Raw genomic sequence first — 19,578 nt, 5'->3', positions numbered from 1 at the left:
GATATACCATATTGTAATCAATGAATTATATTTGATAGTTTAAACGATAAAAACAAAACGATTTTGTTATATTTGTTTATCGTTTTTAATTGTATAAAGTGTTAGAATAATTGAAAAATAAAATAGATTAAATAGGTATCATGAAATCTATATATATTATGTACAATGAGATATCTTCTTTAAATACATGTTTAAATACATGTTACACCTAGAACGGACTACGGGCTTTAGAGTGACTAACAAGCTGCTTGCTAGTCTGATAGAAGATTTACAAAATGCAAAATTGGAATCAATGGCCGTTGTCAACTGGTGCGTCTTCGTTGCCGCAACCATCAATTGGCTATGGTGCACCAGCAACGGGCGCAGATGCTACGACTATGATGCAGAGTTATATGCAATATTATAATCAACCAGTAAGTACATCTTTAAATAAGGATATTATATAGAATTGCACAATAGCTTTTTTAACAAGTGATTAATAAATTAATAATTTATAATTTATTTATTACACATAAATAACATGCATATGTATAGTGTGTACCGAAATTTGATAAATATTTTTTAATATTAATATAATATTATACAAAGGTCCATTTTAATCTATCCAGTAGAATATCTCTAAATCTTTAAGTTGTAAGACAAAAATGTTTTAGACAAAAAGTTGCTCAATTACAAGGGAGAAAGAAGATAGTAATCTTTAGAAAATGTTCTTAAAATCAAGGTTAGCTGAAATATTATGTATTTTTTTACACAATATGTGATTCTTTTAATTATGTATGCTTCTTAAAAAGTTAATAGTGTACAAGATATGTAATGTTTCATGTCACGTGCCAGATTAAAGTGTAAAATATTTCGTTCAACTATTAGCTTTTTGGTATACTTAATATTTTTATGCAAAATAATTAGAAGAATCATATTGTGTGAAAGATATATATAATTCCATTAAAAAAATTTTAAATAATTTTGACTTGACTTTAAGGACATTTTCTCAAGATCATCTTCTTGTAAAATTAAGCAACTTTTATCTGAAACTTCTTATCTTAAACTTAAGGATTTTGAGATATTCTATTTGATGGATAAAAATAGATACTCTTGATTCTTTTTACATAGTCACCTCCAAATAACTTCCGAGGGACTTTGATTCTTAAGAAGGTCAATTGGAAGTCATTTGGGACTGACTCTATACAGGGAAACTTTTTGATATTTCCCCTCCTCCCTTCCTCCCACCCATTCTATATCCTATATATATATAGGATGTCTCAAAATTCCCTCATTCGGCGGAATCGTGATATTTTTTGTTAAAAGAACAATTTTTTCATTTAGCAAAATTGAATCTCACAAGTAGTTTTTAGAAAAAAGATTAAAGTTAATGAACACTCTTGTTATGTAGTGTTTAAGGCCGACGCGCACTTCTTACTTGCATGTAATGCCTAGTTTTTGGCCAGTGTTCATACAGTCGATTCTTATTTTAAGATCTTAAGTAATACTTTAAGATGCGCTAATATATACAATTCTGTTGTAATCACTGTTGTGATTAATTTACGATATCTTAAGATTGTATTTAAGACAGTCTTAATTAAAAGAATCAATTCTAAATACTGGCTCTTGATCTTCTTTAAACATGTATTATCAAAATAATTCAAGTGATTTTCGAATTTTCGAGATTTTCGAATTTTTCGGAAACGAAATTTTTTTTTTTACGTTGACATCCTATATCTTTGAAATAAGTCGTTTTAGATATATAATCATATAGTAAAGTTTTCATTTTTAATTTGTGTTAGGGATTATCCCTTAAAATCTTTTACTTAGTATCCAATCTGTGTGTGTGTGTGTGTGTGTGTGTGTGTGTGTGTGTGTGTGTGTGTGTGTGCGTGCGCGCGCGCGCGCGCGCGCGTGTGTGTGTGTATATGTATATCTATATATATTTTATATATTAGACGCCTAGTGGATATACACCGGAGCAATGGGCAGTTGCACAGCAGCAAGGTTGGGCTCAATGGCAACAATGGCACCAACAATATCAACAATGGCAAACGCAATATGGCGACAAGGTATAATATAAAACTATATTGATATAATTTAAATATAATATTATTTAATGTATAAATTAACTATATATAACAATAACCTAATTAGTATAATAAAATTTTTGAAAGAGATAAATTAATATCAACAATTTTTATTTATTATTGAAGCATTAAACTTATTGTTTCATTTTGCATAATTGATTATTTTACATAGTTATATAGGATTGACCAAAGAAATTGAAAATTTTGTCTGTAATATTGGTGGATCATGGATTTTGTTGATGGATTGTGAATACACCATGCAATCTCGTTGATGCATTTAATAAATATGGGGCATTGGAAAGGTAAACAATGTATTTGAAACTATATTATACTGTAAAAAAATGATATCTTCATCTAAATTGCTCATAGAATGTTTCTTCTATTTTCATCCTTGTCACGATCTATTCCCTAGATATATCTACTCATATGATTTGTCATCTTCTTTTGTGTTAAGTTTTCAAAGTTGTGAACCCAAATTTCAATTTGTATGAGTTGATGGCATCGTAACGATGAAGATGAAAATAATAGCAAACCTCTCTACAAATAATTTACGTGCAATCTCTATCATAATATGATTTTACAACAAATGTGTTGTTCACCACTTCAATACTCCTAAACTAAATATAAAATATAAAATACTAAATATTTACTAAATAAAATAGCATCAACAAGGCTGGTGTCTGTCTATATGTATATAATTCGTGATAACACGATTCTTATTGATGAACTTAATAAAGTGATTTGTAAATGGTATATATATTATGCTTTATATTTTGATGTAATTCAAATTAATTAAATGAAGTTTGAAATGATCAAATTAATTGAATGAAATTTCTAAGCTTTTATTTTATCTCTTTTTCCATTTCTTTGGTTCATCCTATATTTTCTCAAATACACACACACACACACACACACACACACACACACACACACACATTTTTATTTTATGTTTTTATATATTTTTTTATTTTTAAAGATTAAATTATTTAAATGAATATTATATAATATATAAAAAATAATATGATATAAATATATCGTACAATATATAATACAAATGAAAACAATATATTTCGATGAAGAAATATTTTATACAATAATAGTCTTTTCTTTGGAACAAAACATTGTGTAAAATTATAAAAGAAACAGAAAGAGATATGTAATTTCTCTTCAATTATTCTTTATCTGTTTGTTTTCTTAAATGATTAATTAGATAATATTAAAAATTTTTAAAATTTATGTATACAGAAAATATTTGATATCCATAGAAACATAACAAGGTCCACTTTCATAACTCACTTTTAACCGAGGTTCAACTTATTCCTCATTTCTTTGCAATTCTAGAATTAAAAAGCGATGAGGAATAAATTGAACCTCGGAGTTAATGCTCCTTAAGAGTTAACCGTGAATTGTGGAACTGGACCTAAAAGTTTTTATTTGTTAATTTTTATTAATAAGAAATTCTTTTCAGTACGAGGAGATGAAGCACGTGCAGAATATGAACTTAACGAGTCAGATGCAAGTACCACCACCGCCTCTTCCCAAAGAGGACACCCGACCTCCTTTGCCTCCCACAAATACATATCAGTTTACAAACATGCCACCTCCACACCAAAACAATCTTCCATTATTCCCTGCAAAAGAATCTCCTAATAAGATGACGTCACAAGCAAATGTAACAAGTTATCCTACAAATCCACCGTTACCTACAACAAGTCAACCACCCTTACCACCTGAAATCGAGAATAACGAAAATATCACAGCTGAAAAATCCAATAGTAATGTAATTAGTGATTCCAAAAGTGCTAAAAAATTGATCTCTGAAGAGGAATTGACCGAAGCTGAAAGAACATTTGATGCACAGTTCAAACAGTGGGAAGAACAATTTAATACTTGGAAGCAGCAAAACGCCAATCATCCAGACAAGGTAAGTACTATTTTTAATATGCATATAATTATTACGAAATAATTAAATGGATATCATTGAAAAGTAATTATTCATATTAGAAGGCACATTTTTAATAAAGTTTATTTTGGTGTTTGCAAAAGTAAAATATGAACATAAATAATTCTGAAAATAATTTCTGATATGTAATTATATTGAAAAATCGTGTTTTTTTATATTACGATGTTCTCAATTATATTTTGAAAAATATATTTTGAAATATAATTATCAGTTAAAATTAAATTAACCGATATTCTCATTTTTATGATATCAAGATTATTAAAATAATAAAGCATGCATAAATAATTGAAATTGCATTTTCTATAGAGTTTAAAATGATATTTTTCTATAGAATTAAAAATGGTATCTTCGTATTTCAGACTCAGTATAAACAATACGAAGCGAAATGGACATCATGGCGTGAGAAGCTGCTCGAACGACGCGAACAGATGCGTAAAAAACGCGAGCAACAAAAACAAGCTGCTGCAAAAGCAGAAGCCGAAAAGAATAAAAACATACCTGGAGACGATAAAATACTAAACATCTTATCGAACACCGAAAATCAAGGATTAATCAACAATTTATTGGGCATTGGAAAAACTTTGGGTCTTACAGGGAAGCAAAATATTTCTGCATCTTTAGTGCCCCCGCCACCACCGCCACCAATGCCCGAAACCACAAGTAGTTCTAGTAATCCTGTCACACAAGGAATGCAGCAAATTCCATCACAACTAAATATGATTGGACCCACTGTACCGAATTGGTCCAATCAGCAACAATGGGGAAATCAACAATATAATTCCAGAATGGAAGTACCAGCGTATGGTCTCGGGATGTCGACAATGCCTCCAATGCTCTCAACGCCGGATATTGGACCACCCCAAATGATCTCGTCAAATTTTGCACAATCACAACTGAATATGCCAAATAACGTTACACCAAATTTTTCGCAACCTCCACCAAATTTTCTTAATAATGATCGAATGCAATTGCAAAATGTAAAAGCACCAGGTCTAACAAATATAAGTGATTGTCCTCCGTTTGGTTCAGCTGAGTCTTCAAATATGGATAAGCGTTTTATGCATCCAAATGATCGACCATCTCACAATTTTGACGGACAATCCAATTTCAAAAGAGGTGATCAGGAACGTTTTGGACGAGATAATACTAATTCAAATTTGCATGAACAAGAATTTAGATCTTCTACTGATAACTTTGACAAAGTCGAAGCACAACGTTTTAGAAGAGGCGATAGAAATTACAATGACTTTGGGAATAATCAATTAAACTCACAGAATAATTTTAATCTAGGTAATGATCGGTTTGGACTGGCAAAAGATCGTTTTGGACCAGGGAATGATCATTTCAACAGTGAAAATAATAGATTTGGATCGATGGGAAGTGATAAGCTTACATCGGGAGGTGATCAATTCGGATCAAACAAAGATCGTCCTGGTCCAGGATCTGATCGGTTTAGCAATGAATGGTTTAAATCGGAGGGTGATCGATTTAGATCTGGAAATGATCGGATCGGAATGGATAAAGATCACCGCGGACCTGGAAATGATCGATTTCCAGATAACGAGCGATTTGGATCGGATCGATTTGCATCAGGTGGAGAACAGTTTTCTGGAACTAATCGTTTTGATTCTAAAGATCGTTTCTTTTCTGGTAATGATCGATTTGGATCTAATAACGAGTCTTTCCGACCGAAAGATAGATTTGGTAGAGATAATTTCGATTCGAAAGATTCAGCTGATAATAGACGAGATAGTTTCGGTACTAATACTCGGAGTTTCACTAGAAATTCATCATTCGGTTCGTCGAACGAACTATCGCCAGAACTGAAGAAACTCATGGAAAAGCGAAGAGCAGCAGGGGACGTATTTAGACCCAGTTTTGTTGACTCCGACAAGTTCACTGGTATTGGTTCTCTTAGCGAAAGCTTTAAAAAAATTACCAGTCACTCGCCCTTTAAAAGCTCCTTCGATTTTCAAAAAAATCCACCAAATCGTAGTGAAGCAGTGAGTAGTGGACCATCAAATTTTCAATTATCTTCTTCTGATTTGGGTCAAATTTCTACTTCATCATATGGATCACGAGGTCACTTTTTCAGCGAACCTCCTTTCAAAGGACGTCTGGATAACTTTGCTAAACATAATCCCATGGATTACAATGAACAAGGAAAGAATACAGAAATCAGACTGCATCCCAATCAATTCCAACTAACAAATATTCAGCCACAAGATATTGTTAAATGCTCTGAAAATATCGAAATTATTGATATCGATGCTGATTCGTCGCTACAAACTAATAATGCTGCAGATGCAAAAGATACGAAAACAATGCAAGTGGATGAGATTAATAGTTCTATTGAACAAAGCAACATTGTTTCTTCTAATGACTTAAAGAATGATAATGAAGAAGAAAATAAAGTTATTAATGATGATAATTCTCTGCAACAGATTGACAAGAAACATGATAATCAAATCCAAAGCAACATCGAAAGTACGGACGAATCTAATAATGGTATTAAGAAACCTGAAAGTTTACCTTTCATGGGTGAAAATGACGTACCACCAGTAGATTTGAACATTGAACCACCACCAGAATTGCCTAATTTATGTCCCATTTCTACGGACTCCAATCAAAATATGTCATCGAATTTAAACAAAGATTTTGATAGAAAGGGACCAGTTGATAACCAATTCGATATGCGTTTTAATAATAATAACAATTTTGACTCCAAAAGGATGGAATTTAAATCTGGTGTACCATTTGAATCTCGAGGACCGCCAATTTTTAGTCCCAGAGGTCCTCGTGCATTTTTAACTGATCCTTCGCGAGGTCCATTCTTACCGCAAGGTTCTGTGGATGTACTGAGTCCACGTGGTCCTAAAGATGGCCCATTTGGGCTTAATATATCAAGTGAAAATCGTTTCAGTCCTAGAAAATCTAATGATGAGCAATGTAATGATCAAGATTATAATGATGAATTATCTGAACATTCAAATAGTGAGAAATTCAATCCACGTGGTCCTGTAGATGAGTCATTTGGTCAATTTGGACCTCGACCGCTCATGAATACAAAATTCGGCCTGAGAGGATCCATTGATCGTCCAATTGGACCAAGGGCACCAATTGATTTACCGTTTTCTCCGCGAAATCCTGGCCCATTTGGACCTAGAGCCAACAATATGCAATTTGGTCCTAGAGGAGTTAATGATCGTTTAGATTCTCGAACAATGCCCGAAAGACCATTTGGATTGCGAGGCCCCAATGATGGATCATTTGGTCCTAGAGGTCCATTTAATACATTTTTTAGTACTAGGTGTTCTTTCGACTCACAGTTCAGTTCTATAGGATCCAATAAGTTTGGTAAACCAAATGAGACACCGTTTGATAAGAAACCTTTCGATAATAGTGGATCTTTTAGTTCTTCTAATGAAAAAGTTGATTTTCAAAAATCCAATGAAGATCTGACTAGTCCGCGTGGTTCTAAGGAATCTGTTCTACTTGGTTCTTGTGATTCAAATGATACTCTGCTTCAACATAACCCGAAGAATTTTAATGAGAGCCGATTTGAATCTCGAGGTTCTAATAGTGGACCCTTTGGCTCGGATCTCAAAGATTCGATGAATGATTCAACTAATGCAAACTTTCCACCTCCGAGTGATTCTTCGCTTAATTGCGATGATAATTCGCGTAGAAATTCTTGCATTAGAAAAGAACAGTTTGAAGATAATATTTTTGCTAAAAAGGCCAGGTATGAAAGTCCAAAATCGACTGATGAACTTAATAGGAATTGTCCTGATAAAAATATCGAAATCCAGAAAGAAAACACTAGTGAATATATTGGACCTGATTTTAATAAAAAAGAAACTGTATCTTGTTCAGGATATGGATTTAATGATTGGAAGGATAAGTTTGACAACGTTCAGAGATCTGATGCAGAACAATATAACATTGATAAAAACATTTCAAGCACATTTGACGAGAAGTCAGAAAGAAGTATGATGGAACCAAAGGTGGGTAATTTTAAGTCTCAATATGGTGAATCTACGACTGAATCTGACTTTGAATCGAAATATTCTAATTTATTGATGAAACAATCGAAGAATGATGAAGAATTTTGCGTGCAGAAATTTAATTATAATCACGGCGAAGGTGATAAAAGAATTGTTGAATCGCTTCACTTCACTCCGACAAAGGTGATTGATTATGGGCACGTGTCTCGTGCTTTGATTATGGAGCAGCAATTATCGTCAGTTCAGTGCTTTGATTACGGTCACGGAAATTTAAAACCCGATCTGCAGCAGCATTATTATCCGAAAAAAGATTTTAGGAATTGGGTAGAGAACGAGCAGAATCTGAAGGAATACACTGAAAAAATGAGCAACTACGAAAGTACGAAATATACTGAAAAAACGAGGAACTACAAAAACAATGCAATGAATTTTGATGTACGCAAATCAGTGGATTATAATAATCGAAAGGAACGTGATTGGCAATCGAATAAAAAAACTGATGGGGAGAAGAAAGAAAATGATGATCGTAAAGAGAGAGGACATTATTCCGAATCAGAATCCCGAAGTTTTGAACGAAATATTGATAATGACCAGAGTGACCAACACCAAAGTGATAAAAATGTTCACAAAGGTAATTTAATATGAATTTATTTTACAAATAATAATTTTGATTTTTTTCAAAGAACAAGAATTTCACAGATAATATAAATTTTTTAATAAATTGGAAATAATAATTATTTTGAGAAAATTCTAATACCAAAATATTGAAGGTACAATAGTTTTTGAATTATAAAGTTTTGAATTATAAAGTTAAAGTTAGCGAATTATATCGTCTAAAGTTTGCACGCTTAGTGCGATAGGATTTTCTATTGTATCATATCTGAACGCGCGAATTTTAGGCGGTATAATTCGATAATTTTAAGTATTATAATTCAAAAATTATAATTTAAAAACTATTGTACCCTCTATATTTTGATATTAGAATTTTCTCAAAATGATTATTTTTAATTTATTTAAAAATTTAGATTAGGTTTTATGTTTAAATTTAGATTAGATTATGATTTGATGAAATGAATGTTTACAATTAAAAAATTATTAAGTCTCGACATTTGTTGATGTTAGAATTTTCATCTCAAAATGATCCCAGGAATCTACCCTTAAGCATTGTTGTGATCTTTGAACACCACCCTATATATTTGTTTTGAAATTACTATCTTTTTTTGTGACGAATAGTTATATAGCTTTAATTCTTCATTAAATTGAAAACATATAAAAAAACCTAAATAACCAGAAATGACGAATTACATTAACATTTTTAAAATTTAACTTTATATCTTAAAAATACAAAACTATTATTGACTTATTTATTGTTTACTGTGTAAATACTTTTTTGTAATTTTTATTTATTTATGAAAATGGACCAAAAATTATCAAACCTTTATTGCACTATAAAGTGTTTTTAAAAATAAAGCGTTTGGCCAAAGTTTATTAGCTTATTTTATTAATTGTAATAAAAGAATATTATTTATCATTTATAATTATAAAAACGAGATGTAGAATACTGTAGTTTGTAAAGTTTGGAATGCTAATTTAGTTTTACATGTAATGTGTCTGTAAATTATGAATTATTGAAATATTAAAGAACAAATGACTTACATGGAGTATGTTTCATTGCATCCATCATTTTTCAGATACAGAGCGAGTTCAAGAGATACATGACAGTCCCCGAAAGGAGATGAATAAAGATAATGACAAAGATGATAATAGGTATATTGTATGATTGTATAATAAAGATATTAATTTTTTATAATAGCTAATAGAAAAATAAATAAAAAGTTGATATAATATTACATAAAATAAGTATAAGATATATGTTTTGAACATATATACCATTTTCTTTAGATTGAAAGGAAATGTTAACTGGCAGGAGAGTGCAAACAAAAACGTCGTAGATACAAAACTACAAGAGACCAGGTATGTTAATATTACTTTTTGCAGAAGCTTTAATCTACATTTAATTAAATATTCAGAGAAAAAAGAACATTGATTTGAAGGATTTTAAATAGAAAATTTAATTTCTTAAAAATATTTACATTACATATCTACACATATGAATTTAGATTACTAATTAAAAAATAATCCAGAAGTAAACAGGTCTGATATCATGAAAAATTTAAAAAAATAATAAAATTTTTAGCAGTATTATAGTAGAAAGTTATATTTTGAATATAACTTTTTGTTGAAATTATTTTAACAATAATTATTTAATTCTGGATTAATGTCTTATAAGTTTGACTACGTTTATTTGTACATAATCATGCATCATGGTTTAGAATTGCGTTTGACAGAATATCTTGTTTATATTTGACATATCACTCATTTGTTACAATAATGACATAAATTTAAAAATTATTCTAAAATTGTTATCATTTTTTAGTTGCAAAAAAGAACAGAAAAAATTAACTTTTATTCCTTTATAACTGTTCAACAAAAAAAGAAACATTAGAGAGATTAATCATTTTCCATAGTTTTTTTTTACTAAATACGAATCAAATTTTCACATAAATTGTTTCATCACGTAACAATTTTGAAAAATTTGCAGTTAAAGCTTCTGAGTAGTCGCAACCATATTGGACATCTGAAGCGAAAAATGGCATGTTAATTTTTATTACGTTACATTAATAAATAAAAACAATTTGAATAAAATAAAAAGACGAAATTACTTTAAAATATTTGTAAAAATGGACGAAAACTATGTTTAGTTTCTTGAGTCAGTAAATAATTGTAAAAAGTGATAAAAGGCACATGTAAATGAAAATAGATTACGCATGCGCATTGAACAAAACTTCATTTTTCACTTTTTACGATTATTTACCGATTGTCAGGAGGGATAAGGATAGTTTTCATCCATTTTTACAATTGTTTTGCTGTAATAACTGATTTTGCTCGGCAAAAAACGATCTCATTATTTTATTTCATTCAAATTTTCTTTATTTATAAACGGCACATAATAAAAATGAACGTTCATTTCTGGCTTGTGATAATATGGCTGTGATTCAGGAAAACTATATAAAAATAAAATTATATAAAAATAAACTTTAAAACTATATAAAAATAATTATTTTCATGTATTTTATCATATTATAAGTACTATAATTACAATAAATGTGTTGAAGAAGCTTTATTGCAATAAAAATTAATTAAATCTTAGGACTTTCAGCTCTCAAAAGATTTTTTTTTTAATATCGATTACAATTAATAAAATATTCATAATTAAATGATTAATATATGATTTATTTCAGGCTGATGAAAAAGACTGAATTAGATCATGAACGATTTACCAAATAGCTTTTAATTAATTTTTATATTTAATTATGTTTTATTTAAACTTAAGAGTTTTTTAGGCTGCCGAATTTTATGTCAAAATTAACAAATTCAAAATCGTGAAAGATTTCTATACATAAATTTCTTCCATGGATTTGTTCACGTTGCTTGAATCCTCAAAAACTTGTGCACTTAAGGCTCCTGAGTAGTCACCACAGCCATATTGAATCACGAACGTCAGAAGCGAGAAATGACACATTAATTTTTATTACATGACATTATAAATAAAGACAATTTAGATAAGATAAAATCATGAGATTGCCTTGACATTTGTAAAAATGGATGACAACTATGCTTATATCTCTGACAGTCAGTAATTGTCTTTATTTACAAATGACACGTAACAAAAATTAATGTATTGTTTCTCGCTTTTGACATCACGATTCGATACGGCTGTGATAACTACTCAGGAGCTTTAAAATGAGATTAATATATATTTGGGCGTTGAAGAGAGAAAAAGCAAAGATGCTAAGTACAAAAAATGCAAGCAATGCGAACAGATCTAATCTGGATATTTTTCACGTTTTAGTATATCCGTCATAATCGATCATTTTAAATTTGTTAATTTTTACGTCGAATTTGTATTCAGTGTTCTTAAAGTTTAAATAAATACACTTGAAAGTTATTTGATAAATCATCAGCGATTTATAATTCACAATTCACTTCTCTTTTTTTTTCTTCTCTCCTTTTATAGATTTCATATTTAATTATAAATATTTTATTAAACATAAGTTGATACTAAAAATTCCTTTTGAAGGTTGAAAGTCCTAACAACACAGTTAATTTTGATTCCAGTGAAACTATTCCAGTACATCACATATCATAGTTATTTATAATATGACACAATACGTAAAAATAATTCTTTTTTGCAATTCCAATTACAAATTTTTCAAAATTATACATAATGACAATTTAGAAAACAGATTTGTATTTAGCATCTAAAAATTATAAAGAAAATAATTAATCTCCTTTGTTGTCCAAAAAGAATCATTTTTTATTGAACAGCGAAATCAATTATTACAGCAAAATTGTATTTTTAAATTAAGATTACAAAATTTTAATAATTCAAAACATTCAAACTTATTTTAATTGGTATGGTTGTTATAGCAATGAGTGATATATAAAAGATTAAATTAAAGAAATAAATAACAGATGTAAAAAAAATATAACAGATGTAAAATGTATCAAATTAAATTAATTAGTAAAAATATATATATAGTATAGTTTAGACTTCTGTAAATAATGTGTTAATGTACACAATTAGTATGTATATTTTTTAGTATGATGCATAAATTATTATAGAATATATTTATAATATTTACCATTGGAAAAATTAGTGCAGCACTATACACTAATGCAATTGAATACAAATAAATTTATATATTTTTTCTGTTAATAAATAATTTAATTTTTTTAACTTTACGTGTTCTTTGACCGTGTTCGTATATTACAGTTGTCAGTACAGTATAATATATGTATGTAAAAGGACCGATAGATTTTCAGTACTGGCAGTCAACTGGCAGTAATATACGAACATGGTCTTTGTTGTCACGATAATTTTATAACCTTAAAAGAATTAAATTATTTATTAACATTGGAAAATATATTTAAAACCGATTTATATTCAATTGTACCAATCTTACACTAGTTTTCTCAGTGGAAAACGCTATTAGATTAGATCCGGCTCTCAAAAAATACATTATAAAATACATTATAAAATATGGAAATAGATTAGAGAAATACAAAATATTAATGGAGAATTCGGTAGGATGCACTAGTGCATAATAAAGCCATTGTATTCTTATTTATTCTGTGTGAAAGTGTAAATAAAATATGCAAATATTTCAAATTATAAAATAGAAATTTTACTTAACAGCACAATAAAATGTATTGAGAATTTCATGATTTAATCTATTTTTATATTTATATTAAGTATATATAAATTTTTATATCGATTTAAATACAACTGCTTTAATACACACTGTACATCTAATTAAATTTATTATAAGGCATTTACATCTTTTACAAGAAACAACAGGAGGAATAATTTAAAATCAACGTATTAAAAGAGTGTTAAAATGTTATAAAGAAAATTTATGAATATTATTGAGAACTCTAATAAATTTTATATAGGACAAAATATATTTGTTAGATAGTATATTATTATATAACAAAAATTAGTTTTATCGTGAAATTTAATTCTCTTTCATAGAAATTATTTCCATAGAACAAAAATTATTCTCCATAAATCCCAAATTCGTCCCAAAAATTTTTTACTTTTGGTACTTTTATTTTTCTATTTAAGGATATTTTTATTTGCTCGTACATTTACAATAAAATTATTTTAAATAACACAAAAATCTATCGAGATGTGTTATAATGTTTTAGTAAATCTTTTCGATTATATCTCGACAATGGCAAAACTTAATGATTCTGTTAATTATATTTTACAATATAAATATTGCGCATGTGCAATTGTGCATTTGCTGCAACATGATTCATTGATGATACATTTATCGAAGTTTGAAAAAAAAATTTCTGTAAGTTTGGTAATGCCAAGATTTTATAAGCTATTTTATGTTCTGTGCTATTTTATAATTTACCGAGACAGATATCTGCATATATTCGGATTTAAATAACCGAATAATGATTACTGTAATTTTTCAAATATTTGGGGGTCAACAAAATCTTTATATTTGTAATACTGACATAACAGATATAACAAATTTAATATATCTGTGCTACGGTCAGTCCGATTAATACATTAATTGCATAGCTACTAAATACTATGCATATAAACAAAATTTATTATATAAGTTTATATGTTAATTATTTTTTATAATTTTAGTATGCGTTTTTTAATGGATACCATATATAAAAGTTTATGCAATGATTACTGTTTTGCATATGTAAAAGTCGTCTCCCTTTGGCAGACAAGGCTATGTATGAAAAATACTTCTGTAAAAATGAATTTACTTTAAACATATATTTATGTCAAATTTTTATTGTTACTTTTAATAATATACATGTAACATACCACTTTATTCTTCACATAAATTAAAAAAAAAATGCTATAATAAACCATAAAATTATAAAAATTTTATATAACTGTAATTCTAGGACAGTTATATATCTAGTCATAATTTTAATATTGATTGTAATAAATTTCTTATATTTGTATTTCCAACAAACTGATTTTTTTACAATATTGATCTGTTATGTATGTGAAAATTGTTTACTCTTTGAAAATAAAGAGAGAATACTCATGTGCCATTTTCCACTTATGACATTTACCACTTATAATGAATATTTAATCCTATAATGCACAGAGTTTTCCTACAATATATACGTGATACTTATATAGCAGTTTTTATCATTGCTTTCATCAAGAAGTTTATAATATACCATTTTATTGCATGTATATATAACGAATATATCTTTTATTTTACTTATTTACTGTAAGATATTCGTAATTTTATCTACATATTGATCTGTCTGCTCATAATAAGATTTTATATCTGATAAACCGAATTTTTTCAATAAATGATATTTGTACTGAATTTTTTATTGCTTAAATGCAATATAATGTACAATATACTGTTTTACGTATGGTATCGATTTATGTATCTGTTTATGTGGAATAATTTTTTATTGTTTGATATTTTGTTTGATACTTTTTAAAGCAAATTATATTATTATGTATGAATATATATTTAATGAAGAGTGCGAAATTGTTGTGAAATATTTTTTTCAAATTGTCATTTACGTGTGTATGTTATTGCATAATTAGAAAAACTTTCTGAGGAAAATTTCTACAACACAAAATATATTTATTTCTATTTCTCATTGTACTTATTCTATGCTGATTATTATAAAGATTACTATTCTTTTATTTTACAAAATCAAAGAGTTCGTTCTTTTGTTTATTAGCACAGAAATAAAAAACGAATGATTTTTTTCGATCTCTCTCAATTTGCTATAACGTAATTATTATTTATAAGTGTATATTTTTATTTTATTAAAAGACAAATCCTTTTATAGCCTTTCTCCAGATACAAAGAAAAATGTTGCGGAATCCACTACAAAAACCCTGGAATTGGCAAAAATGCCAAATTTTACAATGGTCGATGATCTATTGTGTCCACCAGGTCGTCAGAACAGACCACCAAAAATAGCTATCATCCTCAGAGGACCACCCGGTAGCGGCAAGTCTTTTGTGGCTAAACTTATTAAGGTATATTTATAGTAAATGCTTAAATATATATTATTATATAAATGATTATTTTGTATATGTAAAATATAAATTAATATATTTTTATTTTGAATAAAATACATGTCATGTGCTTCTAATACTTCGTTCAATTCCATTACATACATTCTATATATGTAAAGTTATACAGACATATTTAATATTTAATTATGATATTTTTTTACTGTGCAGGATAAAGAAGTCGAGCAAGGTGGTTCTGCGCCGAGAATATTGAGTTTAGATGATTATTTTCTTGTCGAAAAGGAAATAGAGACTAAGGATGATAATGGAAAGAAAGTCATAATTAAGGTACAATAATTATATTTATAATATAAAACGAACTTTGATTGACATTCACTTTTATTTAGAAATATTGTAATAGTAATTGTATTACATCAAGTTTGTACAATATCAATTTAATATTTAAGAGAGAGTAGATATTTATTATTAAATAATAATATATCTTTATAGTTTATTATACATATATTGAAAAGTAAAATTAATTTATATAAAATACTTCATAATTTTATAGATTCGAATCCATTGCAAATATAATGTATTGTAAAAAAAGAATAATTGTGTGTGAATGCTTATTTTTATTTTAATTCTAATTTATAATTTTTCATAGGAAATGATATATGAATACGAAGAAGCTATGGAACAGAGTTATATAACTTCTCTTGTTAAAGCTTTTAAGAAAAATATAACAGATGGATTCTTCAATTTTATCATATTAGACTGCATTAACGAGAAAATTTCGGATTACGAAGAGATGTGGAGTTTCGGCAAGACAAAAGGTTTTAAAGTAAGTTACTGATTTATATATTTAATTTAATTATATATGGCTTTTTTCTAAGACTATTATGGATATCTTTGTTGTAAATTTTTTTCGTTTTAGAATAAATCTAATCATCACATTAATTTTATTTTTCTATCGATAAATATTTTGAAATTGCAAGTATCAATAAAAACTGTTAATATTCATGAGCATATAATTCTAGGAAGAATTGATATAAAAATATTAACTTTTTAAAACATACATGCTATTAACATTAATTTTAGACTTTTATTATCTACAACATATGTTACATTATTATTATTATTAAATTCAGTACTAACTTGTTTTTACTAACATGATATTGTATGTACCAAGGTATACGTATGCGAGATGGAGATGGATTTACAGATATGTTTGAAGAGAAACATTCACAATCGTACCGAGGATGAAATTAATCGGATTATAGATTACTTTGAACCAACACCCAGTTATCATCAGAAGCTAGATGTAAATTCGATGTTGCAAGAGCAAGCAATAGAAGAAGTAATTTTCTACTAGTTACAATTTGTTTTTCTTAAAAAGAGCGCATATTTATATATAGATAAAGAGATAAAGATCCATTATTAGTATCTAAATATTTTCGTAAATTTACAATTTATAATTTGAATTTTGTCATACATGAATTGATACACGATACTGCACGGAGTGCTATTCTTTTAACTTAGTGTATACATATATGGGAAATTATATTTGTAGTCACAAACATTTTTGTTTTAAAGGTGGACATGGAAGATAGTCAAGAGACGCAAGAAAAATCTGCTACGCAAACTGAAGATAGTCAAGATAGCCAGGAAGATACTCAGGATGTAATTGTAAGTAAATGAGCTTGAGGTTTCTGACTAGTCGTGACGGCCATGTTGGAATCGTGACATCAGAAGCAAAGAATAACACGTTAATTTATGCTGCAAGTCATTTGTAAATAAAGACAATTTGGATAAATCTAAATGACAAGATTGTTTTAAAATATTTATAAAAATGGGCAGAAACTGTTCCTTTCTTCCTTAATAGTCAGTAAATGATCATAAAAGGCTGGTAAAATGAGCCTAATTTCGGGTAGAAACACGGTTTGAACAGCTGTTGAAATGAATGAAATATATGCTTTTACGTATAACATCTTAGGATAACTATTAATTTCTGCCCATTTTTAGGACTCATAAATATAAGACATTTTCACAATTAAGCAAATAATAACGAAATGGCTTGCAGCATAAATTTTATCGTCAAAACGTCACTTTTCCACGCCTATAAGTTCAGCCCTTTATCGTGGCAAGGTGTTGTAACATACACAAGCACGAACCTATATATATGTATTCACTTTCGGCGCGTCAAGAGCACATGTACATGGGCTCGTGCTTGTGTGTGTGGCTATTTCGCTATATTTCGTCAAGCCGCCGACTAATTTTGAATCGCATGCGGACTAGTCAGGGGCCTTAAGAAATGCTTGTCTTTTATACGTCATTCTATGATTTTATTGTATTTTTTATGCGTGTTTTTGTATTTTTAGGGTGTTAGTAAATGGGAGAGAATGGAAGCTGAAGATAAACTGGGTTAGCTAATTTATATAAATTTATACTAATAGATTATACATATTCATATTCTCTGTGTATATTTTTTTATATTTAGTGTGAATCTGTAAGAACATCAAATTAAGACTAATACTATTAAAGTCTATAAATGCTAATGTCCATACATAACTAAAAGTGAATTTATGTGAGTCTATTGACCGAAGAAAGTCTGAATAAAGCGTGAATTAGTTTTAATTGAAAAATATTAAAGATATAAACAATATTCAATTGGAAAGCATTAGAATATGTGTTATCACATTTATCCTTGTTAACTCGCATTAGTTTTGATTTATTATAATTTTCTTTAAACGAGCTAATTATTATTTATTTTAATTTTTTTTTATAACGCAATAATGTAGATCGATTGGACGGTTTGGCAAAGAAGAAAAACGAAACAAAACCGCAAACTATGGAAGATTTCTTACAAGTTCCCGATTATTACAATATGGAAGATACTTCTGGTAAAAAACGAGTATGTATCTGCGCAATATTAAATTATAATATCTCTTGACTCACATAACTTTTTTAACCAATTTGAAGAGACTTGGCGACTTGGCGAAGATATTAAGAAAATTTATTGTATTTTTCCAATTTTTAATATATTATTTGCAATAAAATATAAATTACAATTTTGTTATGTATTTAAAATTAATTAAAGATTCATACGATTTTGTTATTTGTAAAATTTATATAAATAATTTTTTATGTTACAGTTCAATATGACTGTAGCGAAAAAGAAATTTAAATTATTTAATAACTACAAAATCAAATAAAAGGTTTTACGTTGTTTTTTTTGCAGGTACGTTGGGCGGATCTAGAAGAGCGTAAAGAGCAGGAAAAAATGCGTGCTGTTGGATTCGTTGTTGGACATACTAACTGGGATCGAATGATGGATCCTACGAAGGGTGGGAGCGCCTTAACACGCACAAAGTACATATGATTAAATTTATTTTAGAGCATGTCATCAGATAAAAATAAAATTAGAATTTATTATATATTTACTTTTTTACGGGTTTCTTTTTTATTTTTTTTCAGACTTTAATTTAATATCATTAACAAAATTTATATCTAAATTTATATTTATGTTATACTCTGTTTTTATTGTTGTTCAAAACATTATCAATTATATTTGTACAAAATATAGTAGAGGTAATTATATGTATAGTACATAGTAATAGTATCCATAATTATGAAAACATTCGTAATTATGATAATTATACATACATTATATAAAAATACAGTGTATAAAAATATATTTGTTTACAATATACTATTTTTAACAAAAAATAATAAAGGAAATTAGATAAGCTATTTATTTAGACTTTCCTAATAATAAATTAAATTATGCACTTTATATCATACATTATATTCTCATATTGTACGCGAAATATGTAACTATTATTTATCTGATAATTTTTATTATTATAGGTTCTTCACGCTATCATAGACTGATCAACAGTTTAACGTGAGCATTAAAAATGAAGTGCAGCATTCAAGTATTTG

At 28.1% G+C, this 19,578-nt stretch overlaps 1 protein-coding gene across 1 annotated transcript; it reads left to right on the top strand.

The window, feature by feature from the left end:
• The first annotated feature begins 218 nt into the window (after positions 1-218).
• LOC108686789 lies at positions 219-19,578 on the top strand. Its single transcript, XM_018192257.1, has 15 exons — positions 219-413; positions 1,938-2,051; positions 3,538-3,993; positions 4,392-8,670; positions 9,731-9,806; positions 9,942-10,013; positions 15,465-15,657; positions 15,865-15,981; positions 16,301-16,477; positions 16,826-16,993; positions 17,230-17,322; positions 18,015-18,057; positions 18,435-18,547; positions 18,875-19,005; positions 19,504-19,578. Exons 1-15 carry the CDS (start codon positions 276-278, stop codon positions 19,520-19,522), a joined length of 6,189 nt encoding a protein of 2,062 aa, XP_018047746.1. The 5' UTR covers positions 219-275; the 3' UTR covers positions 19,523-19,578.

Source organism: Atta colombica, unplaced genomic scaffold, assembly GCF_001594045.1.
Source record: "Atta colombica isolate Treedump-2 unplaced genomic scaffold, Acol1.0 scaffold189, whole genome shotgun sequence".
Taxonomy (NCBI): Eukaryota; Metazoa; Arthropoda; class Insecta; order Hymenoptera; family Formicidae; genus Atta; species Atta colombica.
This window is presented reverse-complemented; position numbering and strand designations above follow the sequence as displayed.

Coding starts and splice junctions, on each gene's coding strand:
- LOC108686789 (XM_018192257.1), top strand. CDS start 276: ATGCAAAATTGGAATCAATGGCCGTTGTCAACTGGTGCGTCTTCGTTG. Junction 17,323..18,014: donor AAGATACTCAGGATGTAATT/GTAAGTAAATGA, acceptor TTGTATTTTTAG/GGTGTTAGTAAATGGGAGAG. Junction 18,548..18,874: donor ATACTTCTGGTAAAAAACGA/GTATGTATCTGC, acceptor TTTTTTTTGCAG/GTACGTTGGGCGGATCTAGA.